Raw genomic sequence first — 27564 nt, forward strand, 5'->3', positions numbered from 1 at the left:
TTAGCAATTTGGGGGCCCAAAGCGAACACAGACATGGGGCCCCCTTACACTAAATTTTCAACAATCTTATATTTTACTCATTCACTGCCAATGACGACTTAAGTTGTCATTTGCATTTTTTTTACTGTTTGAGCATCGGAACGAGCCCCCGCACCATGACGACAATTATCTCAGCTCTACAGCCGATCGTCACACATCATGTGATCAGGAATCAGAAAATCCATGTGTCAGGAGATCATTTTGGGCCGCTGCTGTAAAAAAAAAGTGAGGCGCGAACCGGAAAAGCTTCTGCCGATCACAATTTAACAACGGATTATGTAAGAACGGATAACGCTCGAAACGCGCGGATTCTTCCTTATGTAAGAGGTTTTGGCGTCGACATCATCCTAGCACGTAACGTTCTGTGACTCTTAAAAAAACACTAAAAACGGTAAGAAACGCTGGCAGCGAAGGGCTTTACTGATCAGGAAACGGCTGGCAGTGAGTGATTTAATGTTTTGACTACCGCTTCGAGTTTGTTACGAACGCTCTCGCCTCTCTTCTTATTATTTGTGGTCTTATGGCACTTGGCAAACAACAATTTGGTGCATTACCGCCACCAGCTGGATTGGAGTGGAATGACTACCAATCACTTCCTGTTTGTGCATCGGTGTCTTAAAGGAATAGTCCATTGTGGCATTAACAGAGGGGTGCCAGAAATCAGGGCTAGGGCCCCCCCCCCCAACATAAGGGGGCCCCAGGCATAAGGGGTGCCCCAACATAAGGGGGCCCCAGGCATAAGGGGGGCCCCAGGCAGTATGCCTAATGGTAAAACCACCACTGAGTGACAAACTTGCTAAACAATTTGCAAAGCAGAAATGAGATCCTGTAAAAATGTTTAAAACTGTTAAAATAATGTTCAAGACAACCAAATATAAAATGGCTGATTTAATAATTACAGGTTACATGGATGCAAGATATTAAAGGATAAGTGATAACACAAGTCTCTTAGATAAATACTGTTTTAGAGTAGATCTTCAGTAGTTATCATCTTACCTTTACAGTGTTTCCTTCCCTTGAGCTTATGGTGAGACGTTTCTGGATATTGTCCAGCAGAAGAAGCTGGAACAACATTTAGACCAAACTTATAAATGGCTGATTATATTTTTTTAACTAAATGATAAATCGTGGGATGTTTATTGAATCTGGTTAAATAAAATCAATCTATCAGAAGATTTGCAAATGCTCTGGGACTGTTTGTGTAGCTCAAACTCAGAAGAAAACCTTTTTAATCGTTAAATGCCACCAAATCTGAAAAAGATCATTTCCTACCGTGGATGCAGTCCATCACTAAAGTCAGCACGAGAAGAGAGAAGAGAATCTGCTTTGGCTCCATGTTGTGGAGAAGTCACGTCTCAGCTCTCCTGCTTGTCCACCAACTTCAGATCCAGTGAAAGAAACAATTATCATCACCAACCTGTCTCTTTATAAAGGTTGGTGTTGATGACTGAAATCATATCCGTGACACAGTCACTCCCTTCCTGTGAAGTGACCCGTTCCTCAACCGCCCCGCTTTGTACAAGAAAATGAACGCAAGCCAAGAAATCTGATCAGGATTTTGATAAAATTTGGAAAAAAAAAGGCTTCATCCTGCCCCTGACCTGAACTACGTCTACCAAAAACCTTATTTTGAATGGATCCATTTACTTTAAACTGTTTATCATCCCTAATGAACATTATAAATCTTCTTTTAATCCAAATTGGGATTATATTTTGCCCCATTAGTTACATTTCTCAGTAAGATTTGGAGAAGTTAGATGCTGTAGAGGTATCCGTTAAAGTAAAATAAGGTTTGTTTCAATCATGCAGCGACTGTCAAAGAGACATTTATTTAAAATGTATTACTGTGCGTGCAAAACTAATGAATAAAGAATTAAAATATTATAGAAAAATATAATTAAAATATTCAACGTCGTGAAACTGCAGAAATTACATGTGAAGGAATATGCAGTTTAGAATGGTTCATGTGTGATTTCCCATTGTTAACTGTGCACTTAAACGCATCATAGTCACGTTATAAATGTTTGATCCCGATGTACGCACAGAGAGAAAAGACTAAAAGATGCTGACGGAGACCTTGTTCTGCAGGAGGGTCAAGAGGTGCACACAGTAACTGTTCATTTATAGAGTTTTATTTCTTTTATTCTTGTGATCTTTTTTCTTTTCATTCTATCTGGGACTGTTCCAGCGTACACTCCAAAAAATGAAATGCTGAATTTACTTAACCAAGTTATGTCGTCTGGTTCCACTAAACCTAGATGCATAAATGTGTGTACATTTATTTTTGACATAACAACGTATATTACTCTTTACATTTAAGAAACTGGGTCACGTGGTTCTCTTACCTTGGTTAAGTAAATTAATCATTTCTTAGAGTGTAGCTGGCTCTAACAGAGTTTCACTGTGCCAGATCTGAGCCAAGTGTTCTTCATTTATAGTTTTAATGGAGTTGATTGAAGAGGAAAGTGAGAAGAAAGAGAATAGCTAAAGCTTCAAAAGACACCTGACTGATTCATGGCCAGTATTCTGTTGGATCACTTCAGCTATACACGCATTTAAATGTAACTTTAAAGGTGTGGAACACTGAAAAAACATTTGTAATGATTATAATCAGTCACTTTTTCATGCAGGCTGAACATGAAAATAGTCTCCTACACCTATCTCCTGCATTAGCTTCTGATGGAAAACAGACGGTGAAACTCTAGGATTAGAAAATCCTGACACATCTACGTCACACTTTCACTTAACAATCATGGACTCACCCATCTTGACTCACGACGGGGAAGGCTGTTGTTGGTTTAGCGTCCAGGAAACAGCAGAGAACGTCTCGGCTAGTAGAAGCTAACAGTTAGCATCAGGAACTCCACCACTCAGCAGAACTCCTTCAGGCTTGTGTATTTGTGGAAATTAAACATCAACACTGCAGAACAAACAGTCAGTTGTAGAGTTGTGTCACTGTTATCCAATCAGACGTGAGATGTCCAAATATCAGGAAATAAGACTCCAGATCCCGTCGTCTGAAGCTCAGCTCTGATTTAGCTCACTTAAAGTTCCTGAAAATGGTGCACCGGGGCTTTTTTCCCCTTGAGCACGACTTTCAAGGCATTCATTCCCACTAGAGACCACTGCAAATGATTCTGTTATTCATCCACCATTCATCAATACTGAGGCCCTGTCCACACGTAGCCGGGGATCTGCCAAAACGTAGATATTTTCTACGTTTTGGCCTGTCATCCACACGAAAACAGAGTTTTTTCACACGAAAACGGATCTTTTTAAAAACTCCGGCCAAAGTGAAGATCTGCGTTTTCTCCGTTTTGGGTGTCTGCGTGTGGACGGACAAAACCGGAGTTTTAAGGTCTGCAACGTCACTTTCCGCGACAAAAAATGCTGACATCACGTGTGCGACCTGTGTTTACACTAGCCGGCATCATGGAAGCCCTCAGAGCTGCGCTCTGTCACTACCCGATCCATCAATTGTCCAAGCGCTTTCTGCTTGTTTGTTTTTGCAAGCGGAATTACTGCTCCTTGCGGAAGACCACAGACGAAGGACGAGGTTAAGAACGGGGAATGTACTGCCACCTACAGGTCTGGCATGTCCTTAACAACGTATTTATCCGGGTACGTGTGGACAGAGTTTGTTTTTAAAACGCGGTGGTGTGGATGCAAGTTTTTGGAGGGGCGGATATTTGTTTTTAAAAAACCCCGGCTACGTGTGGACTAGGCCTGAGTTGAATGTGTCATCAAGCTGCTTTATTTATCTTAGTATCCTTAAAACCATGCGGGCTGTAAGGAAACTTGTTTTTCTTTTAGAAACATTGATGTAAGTGATTTCTTCTCCTCAGACATGAGAAATCTGGCTCTTTCAGTCGCACACAAGACAAGAAGCATTAATCACAGTGCAGCTACTATCCTGTGGACATAATCTGTGCACTTGTGCTGAACTCAATTGTTAATAATCAATCTTGAAGACGGGGTAGCGTGCAACAGCTCTGCTTCAGTGGGAGTCAAAGGGAAAGGGTTTCAACGGATTGTTCTGATAAATCAATCAAAGGACACTAAAGCTGGTTTGATTTTGATTTTAATACATTTCTATCATCACTTACACAATTACTCACCCTGGACCATTTCAAGCTCCCGTGGCACAATCCAAGAGGCTCTCAAGCATGTTAGCGCGAATAAAGCCTTTTAAATCGCTGAATGAGCCGTTACGCTGCAGAGAAGATCTAACGGGCAAATAGATGAGCACATTCTAATCACATACATCTATGATGACAAAAAAAATGTCTAACAGGGAATTCTATAGATGTTACAGCAAGTGAAGGGAAAATATACCAAGGCAATACGGTAACATGGTGAAGAGCACGTATACAGGTGATGTAAACAAATCAAAAGCTTTGGTCAATAAAATAATACAAGAAGAAAACAAAATCACAACAGAAACCTTTATCAGAGAACAGCACAATAATGGATTTAGATGGTTGTATTCCAGCTTAGCTGGTCAGATCCCAGGATGATTTGTGTTTGCTTTACTAGAAGATTTCTGGGCTACAACAAAACACGGCTAGCATTAGCCTTCACAGTCACAGTCTTCCTGTAAACAAAGCAAAAACGGCTACGAATAAAAAGGTGTAATACCAAATAAATGTGAGTCGTAGAAATGAACAAAGATTAGATAAAAACAGAAAAATGACAAAGGCAGGTTTAATCAAGCCTGAATACTGACTCTGGCACAAATCTGTCACATCACAAACTGTTTTCCAACGACTTCCTGTTCTTGTGTCAGAAAGACCGTGCACTATCGGGTTTCTTTGATCTGGCCTTCTGGGAGTCAACATCCCTGTGATATTTCATGAGTTTAAACTGAACTATGTGCAGCATGTGGTTATAAACAAAGCTTTTATTGTAGTTTAGCATGTGATGTTTAGGCCTATAGAGTGTAATCGCCAAAATAAAAGACTGTGCATATTTCTAAAACTGTTTTCTTTAACTGTGCTGCGCACCAGACAAGCCCTCATCAGAATTATCCCATGCATTAAAATATTAAGTGACAGCAAAATAAAATTATAAGTGTTACAAAAAAGAACGTTTGGAGGAAATTAGCCAGAATATTCAAGAAGGACCTCGTCTCTCACTAAAGCACAACACGTTTCTTTTTAAAAAAATTTTTTTTTACTATCGTAAACACAAAATATGTCGTGGTCCTGTTATGAGCAACAGTGGTCACCAACCCGGGTCATTGAGAAGACTTGCATAATTCAAGTGCTGCCCTCAGCACCTAAAAACTACTCATGTGATAATGCGAAGTCTTAAAAGCCTTAAAGCAATGATCTCTGGCAGCAGGGACGAGGACCACGGCTGTAGTGTGAATCCTTAACCTGGCTCTTTAGTTCTCAGCAGGTTTGTCTAACAGAGATTTAATAAAAGCATGCAGGGGTTCGCACACGGCCTGGTAGCCGTGCGCGGTCAGGTGAAGGTAGTCGTACATGTCCTGGTAGGAGATGCTACCATCAGAGGAGACAAAACCAGGGTCCACGTTGAGGAAGTGGGCGTAGGGAAGAGATGACAGGGCGTCCTCGACGAGCTTGTTCACGTTGGCGTTTCGTTCTCGAAGGGGGTTCGGCATTTTACCCCTGGGCAGTAAACCCTGGAAAACAGATGATCCAGCTCAAAAAAAGAAAAGTGTTCATAAAACTGAATGCCTAATATCTTCTCAAGCATGCATCAGTTACATAGCCTGGATGGCCTTCCTGCTATGTAAATATATAGTCTAGCCATTGAAAGAACCCAGTCTTTGCTTGGCTATCGGTTGGACAGCGCTGCGACCAACGAACAACGTGACGAATTAATCACTACAGAAATCAGTCAACTGGGCAGTCCACCATACACCGTTGAAGAAGAAGAAGCAAATACATCCTTTTTTCAAGATAAAGGACTTAAAAGTGTGGGACAATTGTTTAATCCCTTGCAGTGGTCTTTATTAGGAAGGAATGCCCTGCAAGTCTTACCCCGGCTTTCCACCGGAGCCGTCAGCACCACGTTACTGTAGCAGCACGTCATAGCTGCTGATAGGAACCGCTGTGGTCAACAGAACCTTTTCCACCGGAGCCGTCAGCAGCGCGAGTCGGCCTCGTCTCAGGAGCGGCATGTCGCGGCCTTTACGCGCCGGTTCTATTTTCTATGCGCGACGCCTCTGAAGCGGGTCAAGTTCGACATTTTTGGGGAAGGAAAGACAGGAAATCGGACGCGGAAATGGAGTGAAGCTCCCGAGATTTTCAGAATAAAGAACGTACTGCCTTCCGGTTGCTTTATCTTTAAAAAAGGTTACTAACTGTGCGGCCCCGTGAGAAGTTATCACCTAGCTAGCGGTCTCCTTTGTTTTTCAGGTCCGTATTGGCGATTATAAAACGGACAGAACATAAAACACAAACCATGTTGTAATTTTCTCCTGCTTGTTGTTGTGTTTACTGACGAAGTCACTCGTGTGACTTCGTGCTCGGTCGGTGACAGCTGCTCCCCTGCTGCTTCGCGTCTCGTGGGAAGGGCCAAGCAGCAGCTTACGCGAGCAAGACGTGCTGCTGCAGTAACGTGCTGCTGACGGCTCCCGTGGAAACCCGGGGTTACTTGAGAGAGAGGGACCCAGAAACGCCTCCTGGATCAGCACGGAGAAGTCTGCTGGAGCAGAGAGTAGCAGAACACGGCAGTATTTGGAGTCTTATTTCCTGATATGTGGACATCTCTCCTCTGATTGGCTAACAGCAACATGACTCCAACACTGACTGTTTGCTCTGCAATGTTGATGTTTTATCTCCACTAATAACAAGCCTGGAGGAGTTCTGCCATGTGGTAGAGTTGCTAATGCTAACGGTTAGCTAGCTGAGATGTTCTCTGCTGTTTCTTGGACGCTAAACCAACAACAGCCTTCCCCGTCATGAGTCCAGATGGGTGAGTTAGGAGACAGTGTGACGTAGATCTGTCAGGCTCTTCTAATCCTAGAGTTTCACCGTCTATTTTCTATCAGCAGCGAATGCAGGAGATAGGTGTAGGAGACTATTTTCATGTTCAGCCTGCATGTAAAACTCAAGAGCGGCTGATTAAACTCAGAAACAATCATTAGAAAAATTGTTTTTCAGTGAACCGCACCTTTAAGTACCTCTATCTGCTCATGTCCCAAGTCTAAATCGTCCAAAGTTGATGCCAAAGTCATTTCAAACGAGCGCCGATCCTGAGCTAACACCATCTTTGAAGTTTTTTTCTCCATCACAGCTCTGGTGATAAGCCCAACCAACAAATGTAGAGCGCTCTGATTGGCTAGACATAAAACTGCTAAGGCTCATTGTAGGGCTGGGCGATATGGCCTCAAATCTATATTGAGATATAATCTGAAGCATGTGCGGTAACGATATATATTGCGATATATTTTTTCCTCTGTTTATATATGTCAAAATGACATGCTTTTAAATATCCTCATGTGGCAAATATATGCCACTTGAGGCATATAGGCCCTCCTCCACCCACACCATGCTTGCAGTCACCGCCATTCTGTTGTCCCAATGTCAGCAGGGTGCACATCTTAGGGACGTCATGTGTTATCGCGATATTGCGGTATCAAATCAAATCAAATCACTTTTATTGTCACGTCACATGTGCAAGTACACTGGTACAGTACATGCGAGTGAAATTCTTGTGTGCAAGCTTCACAGCAACAGAGCTGTGAAAAATACAGTAACGTAAAAACAAGCAAAATATAAAATAAAAAAATGGCTAATCTAAGTAATAATATGTATGTATGTACCTTGTTTTCTACGTGTGTGCGTGTGAGTGTGTATATTCATGTTTTACAAACGAATAAAGTAAACAATAAGATAAGAGATGTAAAATACACAGAGGCTGGTATGTGCAAAACTGTGGCATTAATGTACAGTATGGAGTGTGTAATGTTGGAGTTTCAGTAGTGAGGGTGAGGTGTCTGTGAAGTGTTCAGCAGTCTGATGGCCTGATGGAAAAAGCTGTCTCTCAGTCTGCTGGTTCTGGACCGGATGCTGCAGAACCTCCTTCCTGATGGAAGTAGTCTGTAGTCTGAACAGTTTATGGCTGGGGTGACTGTATTGCGATATAGCCAAAAACTCTACCATTACCCACTTTTATATCGTTTCTACCTTATATCGTTTATATTGCCCACCCCTAGCTCATTGTAGACCTGCTGAGGCTACAGTGGAGCGTGGCTAGACCAACCTGCTACTACTACGGTTAGTCTAGATTTCTAGGTTCAGTTGCACATATTTCAACTCGTTTCTTTCCAAAAGTTTTCCACTTTTTTCAAAAACACGTTGGCAAATCCTTAAAAAGCACAAAACTGCAGAGATTCGTCCAGCAATCCGTCTTCTTCCAAAAAGATAAGATGCAGCTAAAGAGGCATATCACTTGGCTTTATTAACGTCATTTATTATCATTATATATTTATTAATATATTATTAATTTTCACCCACCATGCAGGGCAGCTTTGTTGCAATAACCAAACACAAAAAAAAACAACTTACAAGCACGAGTGTTTGAGCATGAGGGAGCTTGTTGTGAATGACTTGGACGATAGCCATGATGCCACCGCAGATCTGTTCAGCTGTGTGACCGTGATTGTTCGTGCCAACCCACAGCACTACGACCTGCAGCAACAGAAAGAGACAGGAAACAAAACCCGAGATGGCCTGGCGTCAGTGTACCTGAAACTTAGATTTTAGCTTTAAGGTGAACAGAATGAGTCCTTTTGTGTGCACAAACAAGCGTGCTCATGTTCTGGAAATATTGCCGATTGACTCTATTTTTTTACCTTTGGGCTGATGTTATCCAGTTCACCGTTGCTCAGTCTCCACAGCACGTGTTGTGTTGCATCCCCGCCCACCCCAAAGTTAAGGCAATGGAGAGGAGAGAACAGCTGCCTCCATATCTGCAGGTAAAACAAGGAGCACAAATTCACACATAAAATCTGAACATCCAAATCAGACATTAAGGTCCATTTACAGCTAAATAATAATCCTACTGGATATTTCAGTATTTTCATAAAACATATGAAAGGAGCTACTTGAACAAATCTATCGAAATTTAGAAAACATTTTTAAATACAGCCTTTTCTTTAACCTTTTCTGAGAGCTATGTGTAGATAGGAAATAAAAACATTTCATTTTTTATTAGTAATGAAGGTTTAAGAACAAAGATAGCATGAAGTCTGGAACCAACATTGTGGTGTTTTCACCGGCCGTGTGCGTGTCTGTTTGTTGCTTTTTCTATCTTTAGTTTGTCTTCAGTAACAGAAGAGGAGCTATGTCTGGTAGAGGTCAGGTGACTGGTTCAGCCACTGTGGAAAATAGCACGTCTGCATAAAACATTTCTCTTCCTTTGCTTTAATCACAACTCATCTGCCCTCTGATGTTTTATCATTTGACTTTATTGACATTTTTTGAATAAAGAGACTTATTTCTCTACTTAACTTTATCAAATCAATAAATATTTGTGATCCTGTGCTGCAGGAAGGACATTAATGCTCCTGAGCTTACTTGCAATTTTTAAAAATGTTCTCACAAGGTGTTTAGGCCAGTCCTAATGGCCTTTTGTTTTGCTTTTCGACAAGAAAACATGACCCTATTTACTTGCATAAACAGCTTAGATGTCTAACAGGATGTCAGTCCCTAAAAATAAAGTATTATTTCTATTTAAACATAAATAGCTTTAAATTGATGCTGAACACTACTTTAGCCTACAGTATGCATTAGCCCATGTTAAAAATGTGTGCAAATAACAAAATAAAAAATATATAATTATATATATATGTGTGTGTGTGTGTGTGTGTGTGTGTGTGTGTGTGTGTGTGTGTGTGTGTGTGTGTGTGTGTGTGTGTAGTATTTTACCCCAAACTGATGCATGAGCTGAACAAGAGAGTCCCCCACAAACAGAACATCAGGTTCTTTGTCCTTGCTGTATGATACAAAGCCATTGTGCTACAAGGAGATAAAAAGATACAAAAATGATCAGATTAGACCACAAACAACTGTTTTACACGCAAACATTTCAAATAAAAGCATGGTTTCTTAATAGTAATAAGGTAGTGAAGTGTGAAATCAGAACACATTAATTACTCTCATTTCCTAAATATTAGGTTCCTGTTTCATCGTGAAAAATCAAAGCGTACAGCCAACAGAAAACCCACTACCCAAGGCTGGGGCATTGTGAAGCCCTGAGAACATGTAACACAACACTCGGGATGGGTTTAATTTCACATACCAGAGACATCCATCGTCCATCTCCCTGGGTGTCTTCACAGGGAGTGGGTGTGGCGGCTGGATTTGAGCTTTCTGCACTCATTGTTTAGCTTTTCCGAGTCTTAGAAAGCGTTCGCCTACACCCTTTTCTTTAAAGGAATATAATAATTCTTGTCGGACAAAAATAAACCAATCCAATTACTCCACTGCCTAACGCCCTAGCTGTTAGCAAGACCTGGGGGGTTGACAGAGTTAGCCACACAAGCTAGCCTGTTTGGTGGTACAGAGAATATATGCAGCTTAGACGATAAAAGGCCAGGCACACAATAGTTTAAAAGGCATGTATGTGGGAAAATAATGAAGCAAAAGCTTTAAAATGTTGCTACAAAAAGATATTTAAATATATAAAGCCTCTCATTGGATCAAAACACCCGTTTTCCACCATTCCGTTGCAGGAAGTTGATTTTTACAGTAAGCGACTGAACCATTTCTCTAAATGTACCACGATAAAAACATTTTCGCAACTATTTTAATATCAATTAATAAAACTGCTTCTTTTTGTTCCAATAATAATTTCATACATAACTGTTTAATTGTATACAAAACAAACGCTTAATACACTATATTAAATATGAAGAAATAGACTATGCTTCCCCCGGTCTGTCTAAGAATGGTTTAGCCCTGCTCCTACCGTTCAGGAGAGTCAACACGGCGCTACAGAACGCAGCTGCAGTTTGTTGTCTAGCAACGATCTCACCTGCGACGAAATCATCCATCACTGAGATTCATTTACCGTAAGCGTCTTGAAATGTCCAATTTTTTATTTATGTGTAAAGTGTGTCACGATTTACATGTGCAATAACTTAGTTTAAATACATCGGTACATACAGTCATAACCTAGAACACAACGTGTGCAAGGTTGCTGCTTACACCTGATTAACGTTACCTGGATGCTAAACAGCTAGCTAAGTGAGATAATGTAAAGTGTGACATTTCTGTCACCGCAAGGGGGCGCACGTGTGCCGTGTCATTCCTATTAGTGACATGAAAAGTCACTGGATATTACTCAGTTCTAAAAGTGTGTTGGGGAGCTCCCTACTTTATTAGGGTTCCAAGCCCAAAGGGCAGGGAACCCTATTGTTTTTCTACGGATTTTTCATTATTATTTATTATTTATTATTTATTATTATTTATTATTCTTCTCCGCTAAAACTATATGGGCGCAAGAGCCTGAAATTGCCAGGGAAAATCTGACATGGCAGTCTGATAGAAAATCCTGACCGCTACTCAGATTCGAAAATTTGGACCCCGTGTCACCTAGGTGGCGCTATAGCGGACGTCAACACGTTTCAGCTACTAGCTCCCAAACCGCAGGTCCTACAGTCAAAAACTTTATATGTACATGATCCTTGGATGATTCTCCATCTTTTTTGTATTGGCCACGCCCATTTCCGCCTAACTAGATTTTTTGCTAGATCGCAAAAAACGCAAAACTTACTTTTAATCACCTATTCGTCATTTTTCGTCGAATCAACTTCAAACTTCGTACATGTGATCTATGGACTAAGGTAAGTTGTTGTGATGAAGAAAAATGCAGAAATATTGAAAATTGGGCTAATGACACCATGTCAAAATCAGTGTGCTAGCTAGCACATGTGGTAATTGATGATTTCTTCACCATTTCTCAACATAAATTGATGAGACTCTAGACCCTTATGAAGTGTGAGCGGTAAGCCCTATCTACCCCATTTTGTGTGGATTCACCAATAGGGGGCGCTAAAGAGTCAAAAAGTTTGTTTCAGCTAAACGGCTTGATGGATTTCCACAGAACTTGGCACATATGTTAATCATCGGACCCTTAAGCTATATTTTGAAAATGATTAAAAAGTGGGCGTGGCTTATAGGCTATAAATAGGCTTTAAAAGCTTTCGCCCATTTACTCATGAAAAATACATAATCTATACAGAAAATTACAATTCATATCAGTCATAGTGACATCTACAATCATAGAAATTTTTTTGAATTTTGTCCAATAGGTGGCGCTGTGGTACCCCAAAAATATTTTTGGCATGTTTCTCCCCATTTCTTTCGTAAAAAAACAAATGATCTCATCCAGTATGTTCATTGAGTCAGTCAAATTTAGATGAGTATTTTAAAAAATGTTTTAAACTTTTGCAAATTAGTAGAAATTTGCATAGTATGTCCAACGTACTTTCGTTAACTCCTCCCGGCCGTCAAACTCAATCACATCACAACTTTCCCTGACAAGAGAGGAGGAGCGGCTGACCAAAAGATGTGAAGGGATTTTGGATAATTTGCTTATTTTTTTTAATATGATTTTTTAAAATAATTTTTTGGGAATGAAAAAGTTTTTTTAGGGTAACTTCAAAAGATTTTGACATTTTTCAAAGCTGTTCATAACAGTCATAGCTAAGGTCAATACAAGTGGATGTCCTGGTTTTCATCTTGATTAAACAATAGGGGGCGCTATAACTGGGAAGAAATTATACTGCTGAACCGGCTAAATGGATCTGCACGAAACTTAGTGGTTGTCATCACTATAGAGTCTTAAGACTACAATATCAATATGGTAATGATTGATCAAAGTGGGCGTGGTTTATGATCATTTAAAATTTCTAATTTGAAAAATTTCCTAAAAATCATTATTTGCATTTAAGAGGCTAAGATTTCCAGATTGAGTTATCTGGATAGGCTAGATCTTATGTCACGAAACCCGCAGCTCCACGAAGAGGATTGCGCTTTATATTTATGAAAATACATTTTTAGGCTAGCAATTGTAGCGCAAATTCTGTTTTCACAATCTTCTTGTAATTTGGCACAAAGTTCACTCTTAGGTGGGTTATGAAATAAAAAAAATGTCGTCTTGATTTGAGCTCCCCCTTGTGTTTAATTATAGGACTAATTTTTGTCTACAGCCACTAATGCAAATATTATTTTATTGTAAGTACAGTTTTACATTTATGACCCCAACAAAAATATAAGAAGAATTCTCACATCACAGAGGCAACCTGGGAATATTTTGAGATTTCTGTACAAAAGCATAGATTTTTAATGAATTTTTAACTTTTTACCAGTTTTTCTGTATAGTTGGACAACAACGTAATTAATTTTTGTTAGAAAACTTTTTAGGTATACAGTAAATATAAGCCATTTACAACATTCCACACGTACCTATGGTGATCTGAGATTTTTCTCCTAATTATAGAAAGTAGCACTATTTTTTTATGAATATTTAAATTTTTGTTGTGACCTTTATAGTTATATTTCCTAATTTTTCTTCAAAAAAGCTTTGAGTCAACTGATTTAAAAACAACATCATATTATTCCGCATGTTAACACTGCCATGTGAGAATATTTTGGTAATTTTATGATGATTTATGTATTTTTCATGATTTTTTAAAACAATTGATCAGTAAGTCACAAAATGAAACTCATTGTTTTTGTTGAAAATCTATTAAATCTAAAGACATTATCAAGTCTTTATGTTATTTGTAATATTCTGTTGATGTATAGATGATTGTTTGATAATCTCACTCATTAAATCTTCACGTTCTTTAATAAGGAAACAGTGGAATTCCATTGTAATCACGATTGAGAAGTCAGCCATGCCTCTGAAAGATATGTGTATAGGCTTTGCAGGTTTAATGACGTATCCTGAGTGTTACTTTCATTGCGCCGGTTGAAGTGAGCTGACGGGACGCCGGCGGGAGAATGTGTTTTTGGGGCGGGACCGCGTGAGGACTGGCGAAGTTGAGGGCGGGGCGGGTGGGCGACTGGCGCTGGGGGCTTGGAACCCGTTGATAACTGCTTGCAGTTCTAGTTTAATTTTGGATCTTTAAATTTCCTCGTGTGCCATAAGTCATACTATGATTCATTTCAGTTGACGCCTTGCTTCTGGTTTTGTTAGGAACTTATTTGTCTGCCACAAATATTGACTATTTAAAGTAATTACTTTTTACAGTGACTGTAACATTCTGGACTTAGATTCAACCCATTTTGCATTCATACCTTTCTTCGTGACAGGTCCAACAAAGTGTTGAAAACATTCCTGAGATTTTCGGTCCATTTTAACATTGCATCATCACACAATTTCATCAAATGTGTTGGCTGCACATCCATAATTGGAATTTCTTGTTCCAGGTTGCACAGTGGTACAGTTGTTTGCACCATTGCCTTGCAGTAAGAAGGTCTGAATCCCAGCCTGGGCTTTTTCTGCATGGAGTTGGCATGTACTCCCTATGCATGCTTGGGTTCTCTCCCAGTACTCTTATTAATGTCGATGGCGTGGACAAGCGGGTTCAGGAAATGGATGGATGGACGGTATTGGTCCGATAAATAAAATCGGGCCGATATTAACAACCGATATTTTTTCCATCTTGTCTCCATTTGTTTCAGAGGGTGAGGGGGGTGATGTGTAATTGTTTAGTCATGTGATTGTGATTGTAATCATCTCAGAAGTGTAAATGTGTGTGTTGTGTGTACATAATAACGTCAATTCAGCTTTAATAATTTTCATTCTATACAAAATCTGCTGATGTTAGAAGCATTAATGTCAGTATATCGGTTATCGGCCATAACAGTGATCTTAATATCAGATATCGGTATCGGCCCAAAGATGTCATATCGGTGCATCACTACCCTTCACTATTCTTTAGTTAGAGAAAATTTGATCACTTGCATTTAGAGTCCAGCTGACCAGATCCGTGGTTGAAAAACAAGAAAAATCCAGTGAGAAAATCAGAGATGCTCCAGGTAGACTGACAGGACCCAGAGCAGGCAAAGACGGGGTAAGGAGGAGGGACAGAACAAGCGACCGTCCTAACAGCCTGGCCTCGGTCAGTATGCCCAGGACACATCACCAGCGTATGAATGAGTGAACGACTTTGTCAGCTGTAAAGTGCCTTGAGGGATTTGCAGAACCCTTGAAGGCACTAAATAAAAACAGTCCCTTTACCATCCACAAAAACAGAGCGCTGTGATGAACTTGTTCAGTTCAATGGTCGACCTGCTGAGGCTACAATGGAGCGTGGCTTGACCGACCTGCAGAGCTAAATCTACTGCTATTGCTACAGTTTCTCTGATGCTTATGAAAACATTATTCTGTTTCTCACAGTATCTGTTTTTTTTATTTAATCTAGTTTTTTTTTATTTTTGCTCTTGTGAAGCACCTTGTGATTTTTATCTTGAGAGGCGCTGTATAAAATATTGTTTCTTCTTCTTCTAAAAACAATCAGATTTATCTTAAAATCTGTTAATTTAGTGTTCTATACTCTACCTGAAACGATATTTTTCTATAAACCTTTTGAAATGATTCTGTTGGGAAATCTGTTATAAAAACCGTCTAGAAACAGAAGGATTAGCACCACATCTGAGCCCTCTTCAGTCAACGCTACGTTTCCTGTGAAAACACCTCTGCATAAATGCACAGGGCTGTTATTCTGAATGTGTCGTCATGTGGTTTATGTGTTGGTATCTGAGTGTTTTGGTAGGTATTATGACAGCTTTAAAACAGAAGGTTTTGTGCATTTGCACAAAACTGCTGCCAACTTAAACGTCGCTTGTTTACCGAAACAATGTGCGGTAGAAAACTGTTAGTTGAGCGTCTTATTGCCTCTTCTTTATGATTTAATCATCTGAAGGTTTCCCTGGTTAAAGCAATGTCCTTTAGAGGTTATAAATAACTCCATATCTGTATTCACGGGTTTGCTGTTATCTTTCTACAGAACCCACGCCAGCATGAGCCATGTATGTGGCAAGGCCTCATCTGAGAAGACATTCTGTATTTTCAGCAAGCAGCCAAAACCCACCGATAAAAGGTGTTGCTCCGTGACCACACTGGTGGCGCCGGCTAAATATTTCAACCACTGTAAAAACGCCAATGAGCAGCTGAAAGTGAAACGTTTAAAGACTCGCAAGGAGCGGAGCCAGATGAGAGGCGACTGGAAAGAGACCTCAAGGACCAAATCTCATCATCACTGCCACTGCAAAAGCTGGAAAGAAAATGCATTTTTACAGAATTTCTGTCACAATGGAGTTCATCAGACTTCCAGGAGAAGTACAACAATTTCAAGTGTTGTTCCTGCTGCACAGGAGCCCAGTGTCATCACAGAGAGTCGCCTGACCGGGCCCCACCGCCTGTTCAACCACGAAGTGAAGTCCATTGATATTGAACGCTTACTAAGCGAGCGAAGCAAACATGAGAAAAAGGAAGAACAGGTGACAGAAGAGAGCAACAACTCCTCAGCTTCTCACATCCCAGTTCTGCTCTCCGGTGACGCCGTGGCAGCTCGCGAAAAAGCCGAATCTGAGGCAAATACTCGAGATAATCCCCAAGAAACAGAAGACAGAAACCCCCAGCAGTCAGACATCACCCCAGGACAAAGACTGCAGCAGCAAGCTGTTTCATCCGGAAGTTGTAAAAGCATCAGCTCGTCTAAACTCTGCCCTGCAAGTGCAGAAACAAAAACGAAGAGGAGAAAAACGTGTGTCAGTCCTCCGGCTGACGGAGAACACGTGAAGACATCAAACAATAGCGTAACTAGACGTGTGCTTTCTGATGTTGAGGAGCCTCGTGAGAAAAAGAGCCACCAGAATCAAGCAGATGGTCTCAAATCAAGCCCACCTCTCCCCTCCAGCTCGCCCACTTCTGGGAGTGCTGACACAAAGCCCAAAGAGCACGATCCTAAATATGTAGACAAGCTCGTCACTGCAGTGGCGGCACGTTTGTGTGGGTCTCTGTGTCTTTTTAGAGACGAGAGACACGATCTGTTGTCAAAAAGGAGGAGCGAGTTGCAGAAAGCCCTCCTGAGCCGGCATGGACCCAGGCTTCAGGCAAACCTCCTGGAGATTCAGAAATGTGATACCAATCCCTCACAGACTGCTTTGGACCCTGTGATGAAACAAGACGAACGTCTGCCTACAGGTAAATAAGATTTATTTTAGGTAATTGTTGTTTAAAGGATTGAATGTTTTATTTTTTAGGTATAGAAGTGTTTTCGTTTAGATTTTTACCACAGGATTGTCGGTGCCTGTCGTGGTGGCAACCCCCGAACCCGCTGGTGGACACCGGCGGTTAGGGATGCTGTCAAGCTGAAGAAAGAGTCCTATCAGGTCTTCTTGGCCTGTGGGACTCCAGAGGCAGCTGACGGGTACTGGCAGTCCAAGCGGAACGCGGCTCGGGTGGTCGCCGTGGCAAAAACCCGGGCGTGGGAGGAGTTTGGTGAGACCATGGAGCAAAACTTCTGTACGGCTTTGAGGAGATTCTGGTCCACCATCCGGCGCCTCATGGGGAGAAAGCAGTGCACTACCAACACTATCTATAGTGGGGACGGTGTGCTGCTGACCTCTACTCAGGACGTTGTAGATCGGTGGGCAGAATACTTTGAAGACCTCCTCAATCCCACCGACACGTCTTCCAGTGAGGAAGCAGAGTCTGGGGACTTTGGGTTGGCCTCTCAAATCTCTGGTGCTGAGGTCACTGAGGTGGTTAAAAAGCTCCTCTGTGGCAAGGCTCCGGGGGCGCCCGGAGTTCCTTAAGGATCTGGATGTTGTGGGGCTGTGTTGGCTGATGCGGCTCTGCAATATCGCGTGGACATCGGGGGCAGTCCCACTGGCCTGGCAGACCGGGGTGGTGGTCCCTTTATTTAAAAAGGGGGACCGCAGGGTGTGTTCCAACTACAGGGGGATCACACTCCTGAGCCTTCCTGGTAAGGTCTATTCAGGGTTTCTGGAGAGGAGGGTCCGTCGGATTGTTGAACCTCAGATTCAGGAGGAGCAATGTGGTTTTCATCCTGGCCGTGGAACACTGGACCATCTCTATACCCTTAGGGGGATCCTGGAGGGTGCGTGGGAATTTGCCCAACCAGTCTAGACATGTTTTGTGGATTTGGAGAAGGCGTTTGACCGCGTCCCTTGGGGGGCCCTGTGGGGGGTACTCGGGGAGTATGGGGTACCAGGCCCTCTGATACAGGCTGTCCCTGTATGACCGGTGTCAGAGCTTGGTCCGCATTTCTGGCAGTAAGTCGGGCTCGTTCCCAGTGAGAGTTGGACTCCGCCAAGGCTGCCCTTTGTCACCGATTCTGTTCATAACCTTTATGGACAGGATTTCTAGGCGCAGCCAAGGTGTGGAGGGCATCCGTTTTGGTGGCCTGAGGATCAGGTCTCTGCTTTTTGCAGATGAAGTGGTCCTGTTGGCTTCATCAGAACGTGATCTTCAGCTTTCGCTGGAGCGGTTTGCATCCGAGTGTGAAGCAGCTGGGATGAGAATCAGCTCCTCTAAATCTGAGACCATTGTCTTGATTCAGAAAAGGGTAGAATGCCTTCTCCGGGTCAGGGATGAGGTCCTGCTCCAAGTGGAGGAGTTTAAGTATCTCGGGGTCTTGTTCACGAGTGAGGGAAAACTGGAGAGTGAGATCGATAGGCGGATTGGTGCTGCATCTGCAGTGATGCAGGCGTTGTACCGGTCTGTTGTGGTGAAGAGAGAGCTGAGTCAGAAGGCGAAGCTCTCGATTTACCGGTCGATCTACGTTCCTACCCACACCTATGGTCCTGAGCTTTGGGTAGTGACCGAAAGAACAAGATCGCTGATACAAGCGGCCGAAATGAGTTTTCTCCTCAGAGTGGCTGGGCTTTCCCTTAGAGATAAGGTGAGAAGCTCAGTCATCCGGGAGGGTCTTGGAGTAGACCCGCTGCTCCTCCACATCGAGAGGAGCCACTTGAGGTGACTCAGGCATTTGGTCAGGATGCCTCCTGGACGCCTCCCTGGTGAGGTTTTCCGGGCACGTCCGACCGGGAGGAGGCCTAAAGGTAGACCCAGGACACTTTGGAGGGACTAGGGAACACCTTGGGATTCCCCCGGAGGAGCTGGCCCAAGTGGCCGGGGAGAGGGAAGTCTGGGCTTCTCGACTTGGGCTACTGCTCCCGCAACCCGACTCCGGATAAGTGGATGAAAATGGATGGATTTTACCACCAAAGTTGTGTAACAGAATCACAGAATATTTGTGAAATAAAACTTTGTGTGATATTTAACTCTTAAATATTCAGTCAGATACCTTTTAATGTGAATATTACACCATATTTGGCTGCTTGATTAGAATATTTGAAGAACAAGTTCACTGAGAAACCATTTTTCACTTCTATTTTCTGAAATATGATCTTTCATTCTGAGTTTCACATTCAGGTTAAACATGAAAATAGTATTCTAGCCCTATTTCCTGCATTAGCTGCGAGTAGAAAATAGGCAGAAAACCCCTCGAGTCAGAAAAAGCCACATAAATTTACGTCACAGTGGAAATTAGCATTCATGGACTCACAAATATTGGCTCACAACAGGGAAGGCGGTTGTTGATTTAGCGACCAGGAGAGAGCAGAGCACATCTGTGCTAGTAGAAGCTAACTATTAGCATTAGCAACTCCACCTAGGGCTGGGCGACATGGACCAAAACTCTCACACACACACACACACACACACACACACACACACACACAGTTGAGAGCTAGAGGTGTTTCAAATGTCCCACAGGCACTGTTTAATTATATATTTATAATTAATGTAAAGTTAATATAGAGGTGGCCCATATTGTATATTTCTTGTCCAGAGAAAAAACATCTATCATGTTAAGCTAAATGTATGATGATGTAATTGCATCTACTGAAGGTCACATGGGTCATGCACCGTGGAGTTATTAGTTATCAAGGCAAACATGGCTGGAATCTAACAGTATTGGCTCATATCAGCGATTATACTGTAATGACTCAGAGTCTCTGGTTGCCCTTTTATGAGGATTATTTTCGGGCTACTGTCGCCGTAACTCACGCCTTACAAACTTAACTTTTTCAACAGAATCGCTCTTAACGGATTATTTACTAGCATAGCAAACCACAGCGGGAAAAAAAAACGGAACAACATTTCTCACCCGTTGAGCTCTTCAAAATCAAACGTTAACCCTATAGTTTACTATTCAAATCCATACAATACGTTTGAGGTAATTTGGCCACTCCGGCTATCTGTAGATGTTTCCCGATTACACAGGGGAGGGAGGGGTTTGGCTCGTCTCTTCGGCTCCACACAGGCAGGATGGAAAAGTCCGTTGTCCCCAAATAATTAAAAACCAGGACAAATGCAAAGTTTAGAGCAGCACATTTACCCAGAGGCTCTCAGATTGAGCTAACTTGTGAGAATACATGTAATACGCTTAGAGACGGAGCAACATGTTGCTTGCATAGCGGCTAATTGCTAGCATTGCAGTTTGACCAGTTACATCTATATAAAGATAGAAAGTCATCTTGTATCTTGTTTAAAATTATACCGATATTTTACAAATATCTATATATCACCCAGCCCTAACTCCACCACACAGCAGAACTCCTTCAGGCTTTTGTTATTTGGGTACATAAAATATCAACGTTGCAAAGCAAACTGAGTCAGTGGTAGGGTCTGCCCCCTTCCTTCCAGCTAACTTCTACTTCCTGAAACAGGAGCGTCAGAGCCTTCTATTCCACAGATAAGGACTCGCAAGTCATTCATGTATACTAGAGACCACTGGAAATATATTAAAAAATGAGAGAACTGTGTCTTTAAAAGTATTAATTGGTGTTGGGAAGGAATATTCAGAGCAGTGATGCTTGGAAATAGAAGTATTTGACTAAAATAGCTCTGTGTGCCACAACCATCATACTTAAACATAAGGACTTTTGACTCTACCCTTGTGTTTTGCCATCATTCTGCCATCTTGTATTAACATTTTAAAGCACCATTGCATGTGACTTTAGGAAGTCCACATCATACAAAAACTTGACAAAAAGAGCACACTTGCAAGCAGAAATTTAACTAAATGGTGTTACTTGTTTTGTGCCGATTCCAGTGCTTTAGGGATTCAGAGCTAAAGTTTAAATTAAATCACATATTTGATTTATTGCACATCCCCACTATCTTGTGTTTCTTACGAAGCCATTATAGGCTAAACAAAGCCCAACTTTTAAAAACGTCCTAGCGTTAAGCAAAGAGAGAGACTTTTGTCTTTCCTGTTATCTGATTGGTCCAATTACAGCTGCAAATGCAAGGCCTTCGTTCTCTTGATCAGATCAAGTTTTATATGTTTTTCTGAATAAAAACAAAAAAAAACATTCTCAATGGAAAATAATTTATTATTGTGTTAAAATGTGCTAAAACATATTATTTATATTTTGGTAAAATATTTTTCATACTGGTTTCTAATGCAGTTATAAGCAGATATACAACTAAATGGTGTGTCTTTATGATATTTTATTTAACAAACATTTTCTTTCATTTCTGTTGACTTTTATCTTTTAGAGGAAAGAACAGGAAGTGGACCTTTTAGCTGGGACGCCAGTCCACAGCTACATATGCAGCAGGTACGTTAGTGCATGGCATTTTCTCATCTGGTTAAAAATATAAATACCGGTATATATTAGCCATTAGGACTATTTGAATTCCACTTTCCTTCAGTAATAAATATGCTGCCATGATTAAGGAGCCATGAAACTAATTATTACTCACCAGTTTTAAATAATAAAGGGCTAATTCAGCGTCTTCTTCCAGTTTCTTCCTCTTTTGGTGTCTCTTGTTTTCATGGATTTCCCATTTTTAGCCTTTTCCCTGAAATTAATTTAAACCTTAATCAAACATTTTATTTCTCTGACAGATAAATAATAATTCCCCTGTGTTAAAAATGTGGTTTCTTGTGTTAAAGACTGCCGAGGAGTCAAACCCAGAGGACACATCACTTAATTTCTTGGATAAAATCATCAGACCTTGCTCCTCTCATCCCTTCAACTTGAACTGTGAGCCATCTTGGACTACAGCAAATGACGTTTTTGTGAGTTCTTCCAACTTATTTCAAGAAGATAAATCCTTCTGGAAGTCCTGGGAAGAGTTCGGGCCTGAAGAAGAACAATCGGCTCCATTTGAATCATTTTCAAGCAGCTTTATGACCCAGGATGCTACAGACATAAGCTGCAGACAGCAGCAGCATCGTACCAACAATCAGCCATTTTTTCTTCAACAAGACAGACATCCTGAAGATCTCATACAATCCCCGCAGGAAGAAGACCCATTTGAGCCTCGCCAGTTCTCATTTCCTCACTCCTTCTCCAACCAAATTCAGCACCACCCTCAGCCGTTTGACCGACTTTCAACTCACCCAGCATCTTACATGATGCGTTACCCCCCATCCCACATGCTTGAGCTGAGTCCAGCACCTGCCCCCTCTGTTTTACCAAGCCCGGAGCACTGGTCCTTCCCTCCCATGCGGCTGTACTAACACGAGGCCTATGAACACCTTTTCTTTTCCTGATTTTGTCCTTCAAGACTTGATGTTCCTGTGCCAGGTCCTGTTTTGTTTTAGTAGGAACATCGGTGAAAAACAAAAGAAAGCCTTCACTTTGTTGTTTCATTTGAGATGAAGGAAAAAAACACCCAATTATGCGCTGTTTGCATCTTTAAAGGATGTTTATTCTGCAGAACTCCACATTAGACTCACATGTTAGAATTAAAACGGAATCTGTAAAGCAGGAGTTTTAGTTGAAGTGGTGCTAGTTAGAAAATGATTTCATTCTTATTCTGCATACTAAGTTTTTTTAAAAAGCACACTTATGAATTGTGTTAAAGTGTCTTAAAACATGTGATTAAAACTAAGGATTTCAAAATAAAAGTATCACAAAACAACAAACAGAAACCGTATTTTTTTAAGGTTACAAATAACAGTTTATTTCTAAATGTTCACGTTTTTGCTTACTGGAGCAAAGTCCTCACTTCTGTTGTCTTCCGTTTCCACTTTGCTCCCTGCTTTAATCGCCCTGCGTAGCTGATTCCAGAACAGCTCCTGGGCCTGCGGGGGACTCGTGCCGTCTGAGCCGGGCCACTGCAGGTACGTCTTTTTCAGCATCACCTTCCTCATGCGGTGATAGGACGACAGCTGCCTCTCAGAGACGGGCTCCAGAAACACGAGCAGAAGAACGTCTCTGTGCTCATCAAAGAGTCGGTAACTGGCGAGCTGAATTTCCAGAGAGCACCACTCACTCTGTAGGAAGCTCCGGCTCACCACACAGACGGTTTTGCGGCTGCTGTACACCGCCGCGACAATGTTGTCTACGATGTTGCGGCCCAACTCGAAGTCCCGGTGATGCAGGCAGAGTTTCAATCCGGAGCCATTTCCCTCCAGGTTGGGCAGCAACTGACGCATCACCCACTCTTCATCGGAAAAGTTGTAGGAGATAAACGCGTCGTATTTGCAGTTTTCCTCATTTTCTCTGAGCCTATTCCAGCGCTCTCCGAACCAGGATCGGAAGACGTAGTAGCTGTATTTGATTTTCCAGTAGAGTTTGACGTAAAATAAAGGAGTGACAGTAAACAGGAAGATGGCGGCAGCAGTGCTTAAGAACAAGTACTTTCCCAGATCGATATAACACACTTTGGTGTCAAAGTTGTAAAAATGGATCATTTTATTCTGTTGGCATTTCAGCGCGTAGAGATGAACAACCTGAACGTCCGGGTTGTTGACAGTGTAATCCTGCAGAAGGCTGTTCCTGCAGGTGCAGCTTAGAGGGATGTCCCGAATGTCCAGGTACTGGAGGCTAGGTAAACTCTCCAACGCATCAGTGGGAATGTTCTGCATCACATTATGATTGAGCTGAAGTACACGCAGCTGGGTGAGATTCCCAAACACCCCCTTGGAAATGTTCTGGATTCCCATATTTTCTAGAACTAATCTGGTCAAGTTTCTTAGATTTTTGAAGACTCCTGGTTGTAACTGGGTCACCCCGACGCAGCAGTTATCCAGGGTCATGAAGCGCAAGGCTGTCAGATCATCAAAGGCATCAGGAAAAAGATGAGAGATTTGGTTGTCGGTGAGATACAAAGACTCCAGCGAGCGGAGGCCTCGGAATAACGTGCGAGGTAAAATAGTGAGGCCATAATTCCTCTGCCCGGAAAGTTTCAGATCTCTGAGCCGGCTGAGATTCGCAAATGGTGAAATGGTTTCATCTTTTAAGAAGCGAATGTTGTTGGAGCTTAAATCCAGCACCGTGAGCGTATGTTTGAACACTTGGTGTGATAAGTCGATCTTTTTGAGGTTGTTTAGATCCAGGTAGAGGTTAGACAGGCGTGTGAGCCCGTCAAAGCCAGAGGGCTGAAAATAGCTGATCTTATTGCCCCCAAGGTCCAATGTAGTTAAGTTCCTGAGGTTAAAAAAAGTTCCATTAAATATAACAGAAATGCGATTGTTGCGCAGATTCAGGACTTGCAGGCTGACGTTATCTTCAAATGTCACATTAAATAGATCGGTCAGAAGGTTGTTGTCCAGTCGGAGGGTCTGAAGTTGTCTGAGACCTTTAAGAGCTTGTTGATGAAGGAAAGCTAAATTATTGATGTTGAGTTTCAGGCTTTTAAGATTTGGCATCTGTTGGAACGCACCGCGGTCGACTGAGAGGATGCGATTGTAACGATAGCTGAGCTCTTCCAAACTTTCGAATTGAACAGCGTCCTTCTTAGAGTCTGGAAGAGAGGACAGGTGGTTGTGCTCAGCAATGAACGTAGTAATGTGTGTTTGATTACCGAGAAAGCTCAGGTCTTTTATGGTTTTCAGGTCGTTGTGGGATAAATCCAGAACTCCGGTCATTTCAGGACAGTGGGACAGATTAAGATGTCTTACCGTCTTGATTCCGTTATAAGACAACAGAAATTTTTTGATCGTATTTAGTTTTCTTTGTAGCTTTTCGCACAGCTGCGTGATGCGACTGTTTTTGTTTAGACGAGTACCAGAAAAGTCAACGTGACCTGCATAGATGTTGCTTGCATTTAAAAACTCCACTATTTTGACGCGTGTTGAGTTCAAACGCAGACTATTTACGTGGCTCAAATTCAGTCCCTGAAAAGCTTCCGTAGGAAGCAAATTGTTGTTTGACAAATCAAGGACCTCGATAAACTTGAAAAAGGATGACTTGCACCCTAAAGTACGCAGATTATTGTTGCACAGATACAACACGTTGAGGGATCGGGGCAGAGACGCATTAGAGTGGCTGAGAGAAGTCAGCTGGTTGGAGCAAAGGTCCAGCGTCGTCAGATTCTTTAGATGAGCTACGGATTTCACAATGTCTGAGAAACCTTTCAGAGAGTTTTCCCTCAGATGTAAAGCGCTTAGATTGGGAACGCCGGAGAAAATACCGTCAGGGAACTCTTTTAGCTTGTTGTACGACAGGGAGAGGAAGGTCAGGTTATGTAGGTTCTCAAACACAAGAGGACTGAGCTTCGATAAGTTGTTACGGGACAAATTCAGAGACTTAAGCTGATGCAAATTCTGGAAAGCCAAAGGATCAATCCGTGACAGTTTATTTTCATCTAATCTGAGGTTTTGCAGGTTTGGTAGATGAGCCAAGCTGTTGTTTAACATCCATGACATGTTTCTGAAATTGACTAGGAGGCTGATGGCAGATTTCGGCAGGTCACTTGTCAGTGTCACAGACAAGTTTTTGACTATTCGGTTCTCGCAGCATCTGAAACCTGTCCAGTTCGAGGAGGGATCTGCAACACAGTACTGAAAGCTGTATCCGCTGATGAGGTTAACCCCAGCCAGAACAAACGTCAGCAGCCACATCTGACGGGTTGCAAACTCCATTTTGTTGTTGAAGTCCGGGAAAACAGACTTTAGTCACCTTTCATCAGTTTGGTTGTGGATGTTCAGTATGGAGGTTCAGTTTAGCCTCTGATAACGCCTCAGGTTGTAGATCAGATGAACTTGGTGCAAATATCTGAGGATAGAACAGTTTTCTAATCAAATTGAAGGAAATGTCTCACACTTCCTCTTAAAAAAGCCTGTTTATCTCAGCCGAACGGTTACATCTCAAATATGTTAATATTTAAATACTTACCTTCAGGAGAATGTTTCAACTCGGACTCATTCAGACTGAGAAGACTCAGTTGGGTCGACACCTGCAGTAACTGGAAAACTTAGCAAAGAATTTAAAAAGATGTCGGTTTGTCAGACTTTAGCAACAGCGTTAGTCCTGAGGGGAACTATAGATGATCGTGTATTTATATTTTACAGACACTAGTTTTCTTTGTCACATGTCCACTTTCCTCTTTTTTTTTTTGCTGAAAATGCACAACATGCTGCCATGATTAGATACAAGCAACTGAACAGAAGACAATGTAAGAAAAGCAGATAAAATCTGAAGAAAAACTATGAAAGACATCCAGAAAGACTTGAAAATCTTTCGACGGAGACCTCTTTACTAGATTACTATAAAATCTGCCTCCTTGGAGAAGTGAGCAAAGTTTTAAAACTGTTGAAAATGCTGTCAATTTAAAAAAATAAAAATAAAAGACGAGAGTCTAAACCAAACAGGATAAACCTTATGGGATCTCCACACATGAGTTGGCATTTAATTGAGAAACTGGAACATTGTTAAAAAAAACATGTCTCCTCTTTTGTAATTTTTTTGTATCCGCATATATGCGTGGATGCCCCATTGGCAGAGTGTAACAGCATTGCCACCATATTGGATGGGTCTCCTCACTCTCCAAACCCAACTGGAGTCAACGCAGGGTGAGCAGCTGCCCGTTTTTTTGTGCAGCCTATGGCTGAAAACAGGTCTGTTAGCTTGGCCGACCAGTCCTTGGAAGCAATCCGTTTAGCAGAGTAACATCACAAACCAGAGGACAGGAAAATGGTGTTCTTTTCTTATTTTTGCTGCACAGATTTCTACATCCCACACACCTCTCTTTTTCACAGTGAAAACAGCTTTTATTCATCTCCCTAATTGGATTAAACCATCACCTAAAACCTCAACACTAAATAAAAAAAGCTAATAAATATATACATTCATGGTTACTTTAAAATATTTCAATCAAATCAAAGATACTTTATTAATCCCAGAGGGAAATTAGAGTTTCAGTACACACAATTAAGAGATCAGACATACATGGGCAAGACATATGACAAGAATTGGTGACTGTGGTCATTCGCAACCCTGAGTCGTGCTACCTTAATAGAGATAAAAGGGGTTACATGAGGATTGGTTCAGGTGGAGGGAAAAAAGGCACTTTAAAGTTACCCTCCCACCAGGAGGGCAGCTTTGCTCTGCACAAAAACACCTCAGACAGAGATATGCTACAGACTTCAGACAACACAACATAAGTGTCCACTAGGTGGGGTGGTGGGTTGGGACTATCCCAACTTCAGTTCCTGCAGCCACGATGAAACAGTGCATGTCACCTCAGTGTGGATAGGGGGGG

General features: G+C 41.8%; 3 protein-coding genes across 3 annotated transcripts; 1 reads left to right on the top strand and 2 right to left on the bottom strand.

Moving 5' to 3' along the window:
* Window positions 1–4104: 4104 nt before the first annotated feature.
* On the bottom strand, window positions 4105–10772 carry pafah1b3 (platelet-activating factor acetylhydrolase, isoform Ib, gamma subunit). Its single transcript, XM_015950316.3, has 5 exons — window positions 10315–10772; window positions 9942–10031; window positions 8867–8983; window positions 8580–8702; window positions 4105–5686 (listed from the first exon to the last, which is right to left on the bottom strand). The coding sequence occupies exons 1-5, from the start codon at window positions 10393–10395 to the stop codon at window positions 5426–5428; spliced, it is 672 nt and encodes a 223-aa protein (XP_015805802.1). The 5' UTR covers window positions 10396–10772; the 3' UTR covers window positions 4105–5425.
* A 203-nt stretch (window positions 10773–10975) lies between these two features.
* Window positions 10976–22997, top strand: prr19 (proline rich 19). Its single transcript, XM_015950315.3, has 4 exons — window positions 10976–11086; window positions 16037–17235; window positions 21625–21686; window positions 22025–22997. Exons 2-4 carry the CDS (start codon window positions 16050–16052, stop codon window positions 22592–22594), a joined length of 1818 nt encoding a protein of 605 aa, XP_015805801.1. The 5' UTR covers window positions 10976–11086; window positions 16037–16049; the 3' UTR covers window positions 22595–22997.
* Window positions 22990–26431, bottom strand: tlr21 (toll-like receptor 21). The gene is made up of 2 exons (XM_015950314.3): window positions 26199–26431; window positions 22990–26078 (listed from the first exon to the last, which is right to left on the bottom strand). Exon 2 carries the CDS (start codon window positions 25943–25945, stop codon window positions 23045–23047), a length of 2901 nt encoding a protein of 966 aa, XP_015805800.1. The 5' UTR covers window positions 25946–26078; window positions 26199–26431; the 3' UTR covers window positions 22990–23044.
* Between the last annotated feature and the right edge of the window lie 1133 nt (window positions 26432–27564).

Source organism: Nothobranchius furzeri, chromosome 5 (genome assembly GCF_043380555.1).
Source record: "Nothobranchius furzeri strain GRZ-AD chromosome 5, NfurGRZ-RIMD1, whole genome shotgun sequence".
NCBI classification, from domain to species: Eukaryota; Metazoa; Chordata; class Actinopteri; order Cyprinodontiformes; family Nothobranchiidae; genus Nothobranchius; species Nothobranchius furzeri.

Excerpts from the sequence above, each read along its gene's own strand:
- tlr21 (XM_015950314.3), bottom strand. The coding sequence starts at position 25,945 with ATGGAGTTTGCAACCCGTCAGATGTGGCTGCTGACGTTTGTTCTGGCT.
- pafah1b3 (XM_015950316.3), bottom strand. The coding sequence starts at position 10,395 with ATGAGTGCAGAAAGCTCAAATCCAGCCGCCACACCCACTCCCTGTGAA. Across the intron at positions 10,032-10,314 it reads ATGGACGATGGATGTCTCTG|CACAATGGCTTTGTATCATA; the intron begins GTATGTGAAATT and ends ATCTCCTTGTAG. Across the intron at positions 8,703-8,866 it reads TGGATAACATCAGCCCAAAG|GTCGTAGTGCTGTGGGTTGG; the intron begins GTAAAAAAATAG and ends CTGTTGCTGCAG.
- prr19 (XM_015950315.3), top strand. The coding sequence starts at position 16,050 with ATGAGCCATGTATGTGGCAAGGCCTCATCTGAGAAGACATTCTGTATT. Across the intron at positions 17,236-21,624 it reads AGACGAACGTCTGCCTACAG|AGGAAAGAACAGGAAGTGGA; the intron begins GTAAATAAGATT and ends TTTATCTTTTAG. Across the intron at positions 21,687-22,024 it reads CACAGCTACATATGCAGCAG|ACTGCCGAGGAGTCAAACCC; the intron begins GTACGTTAGTGC and ends CTTGTGTTAAAG.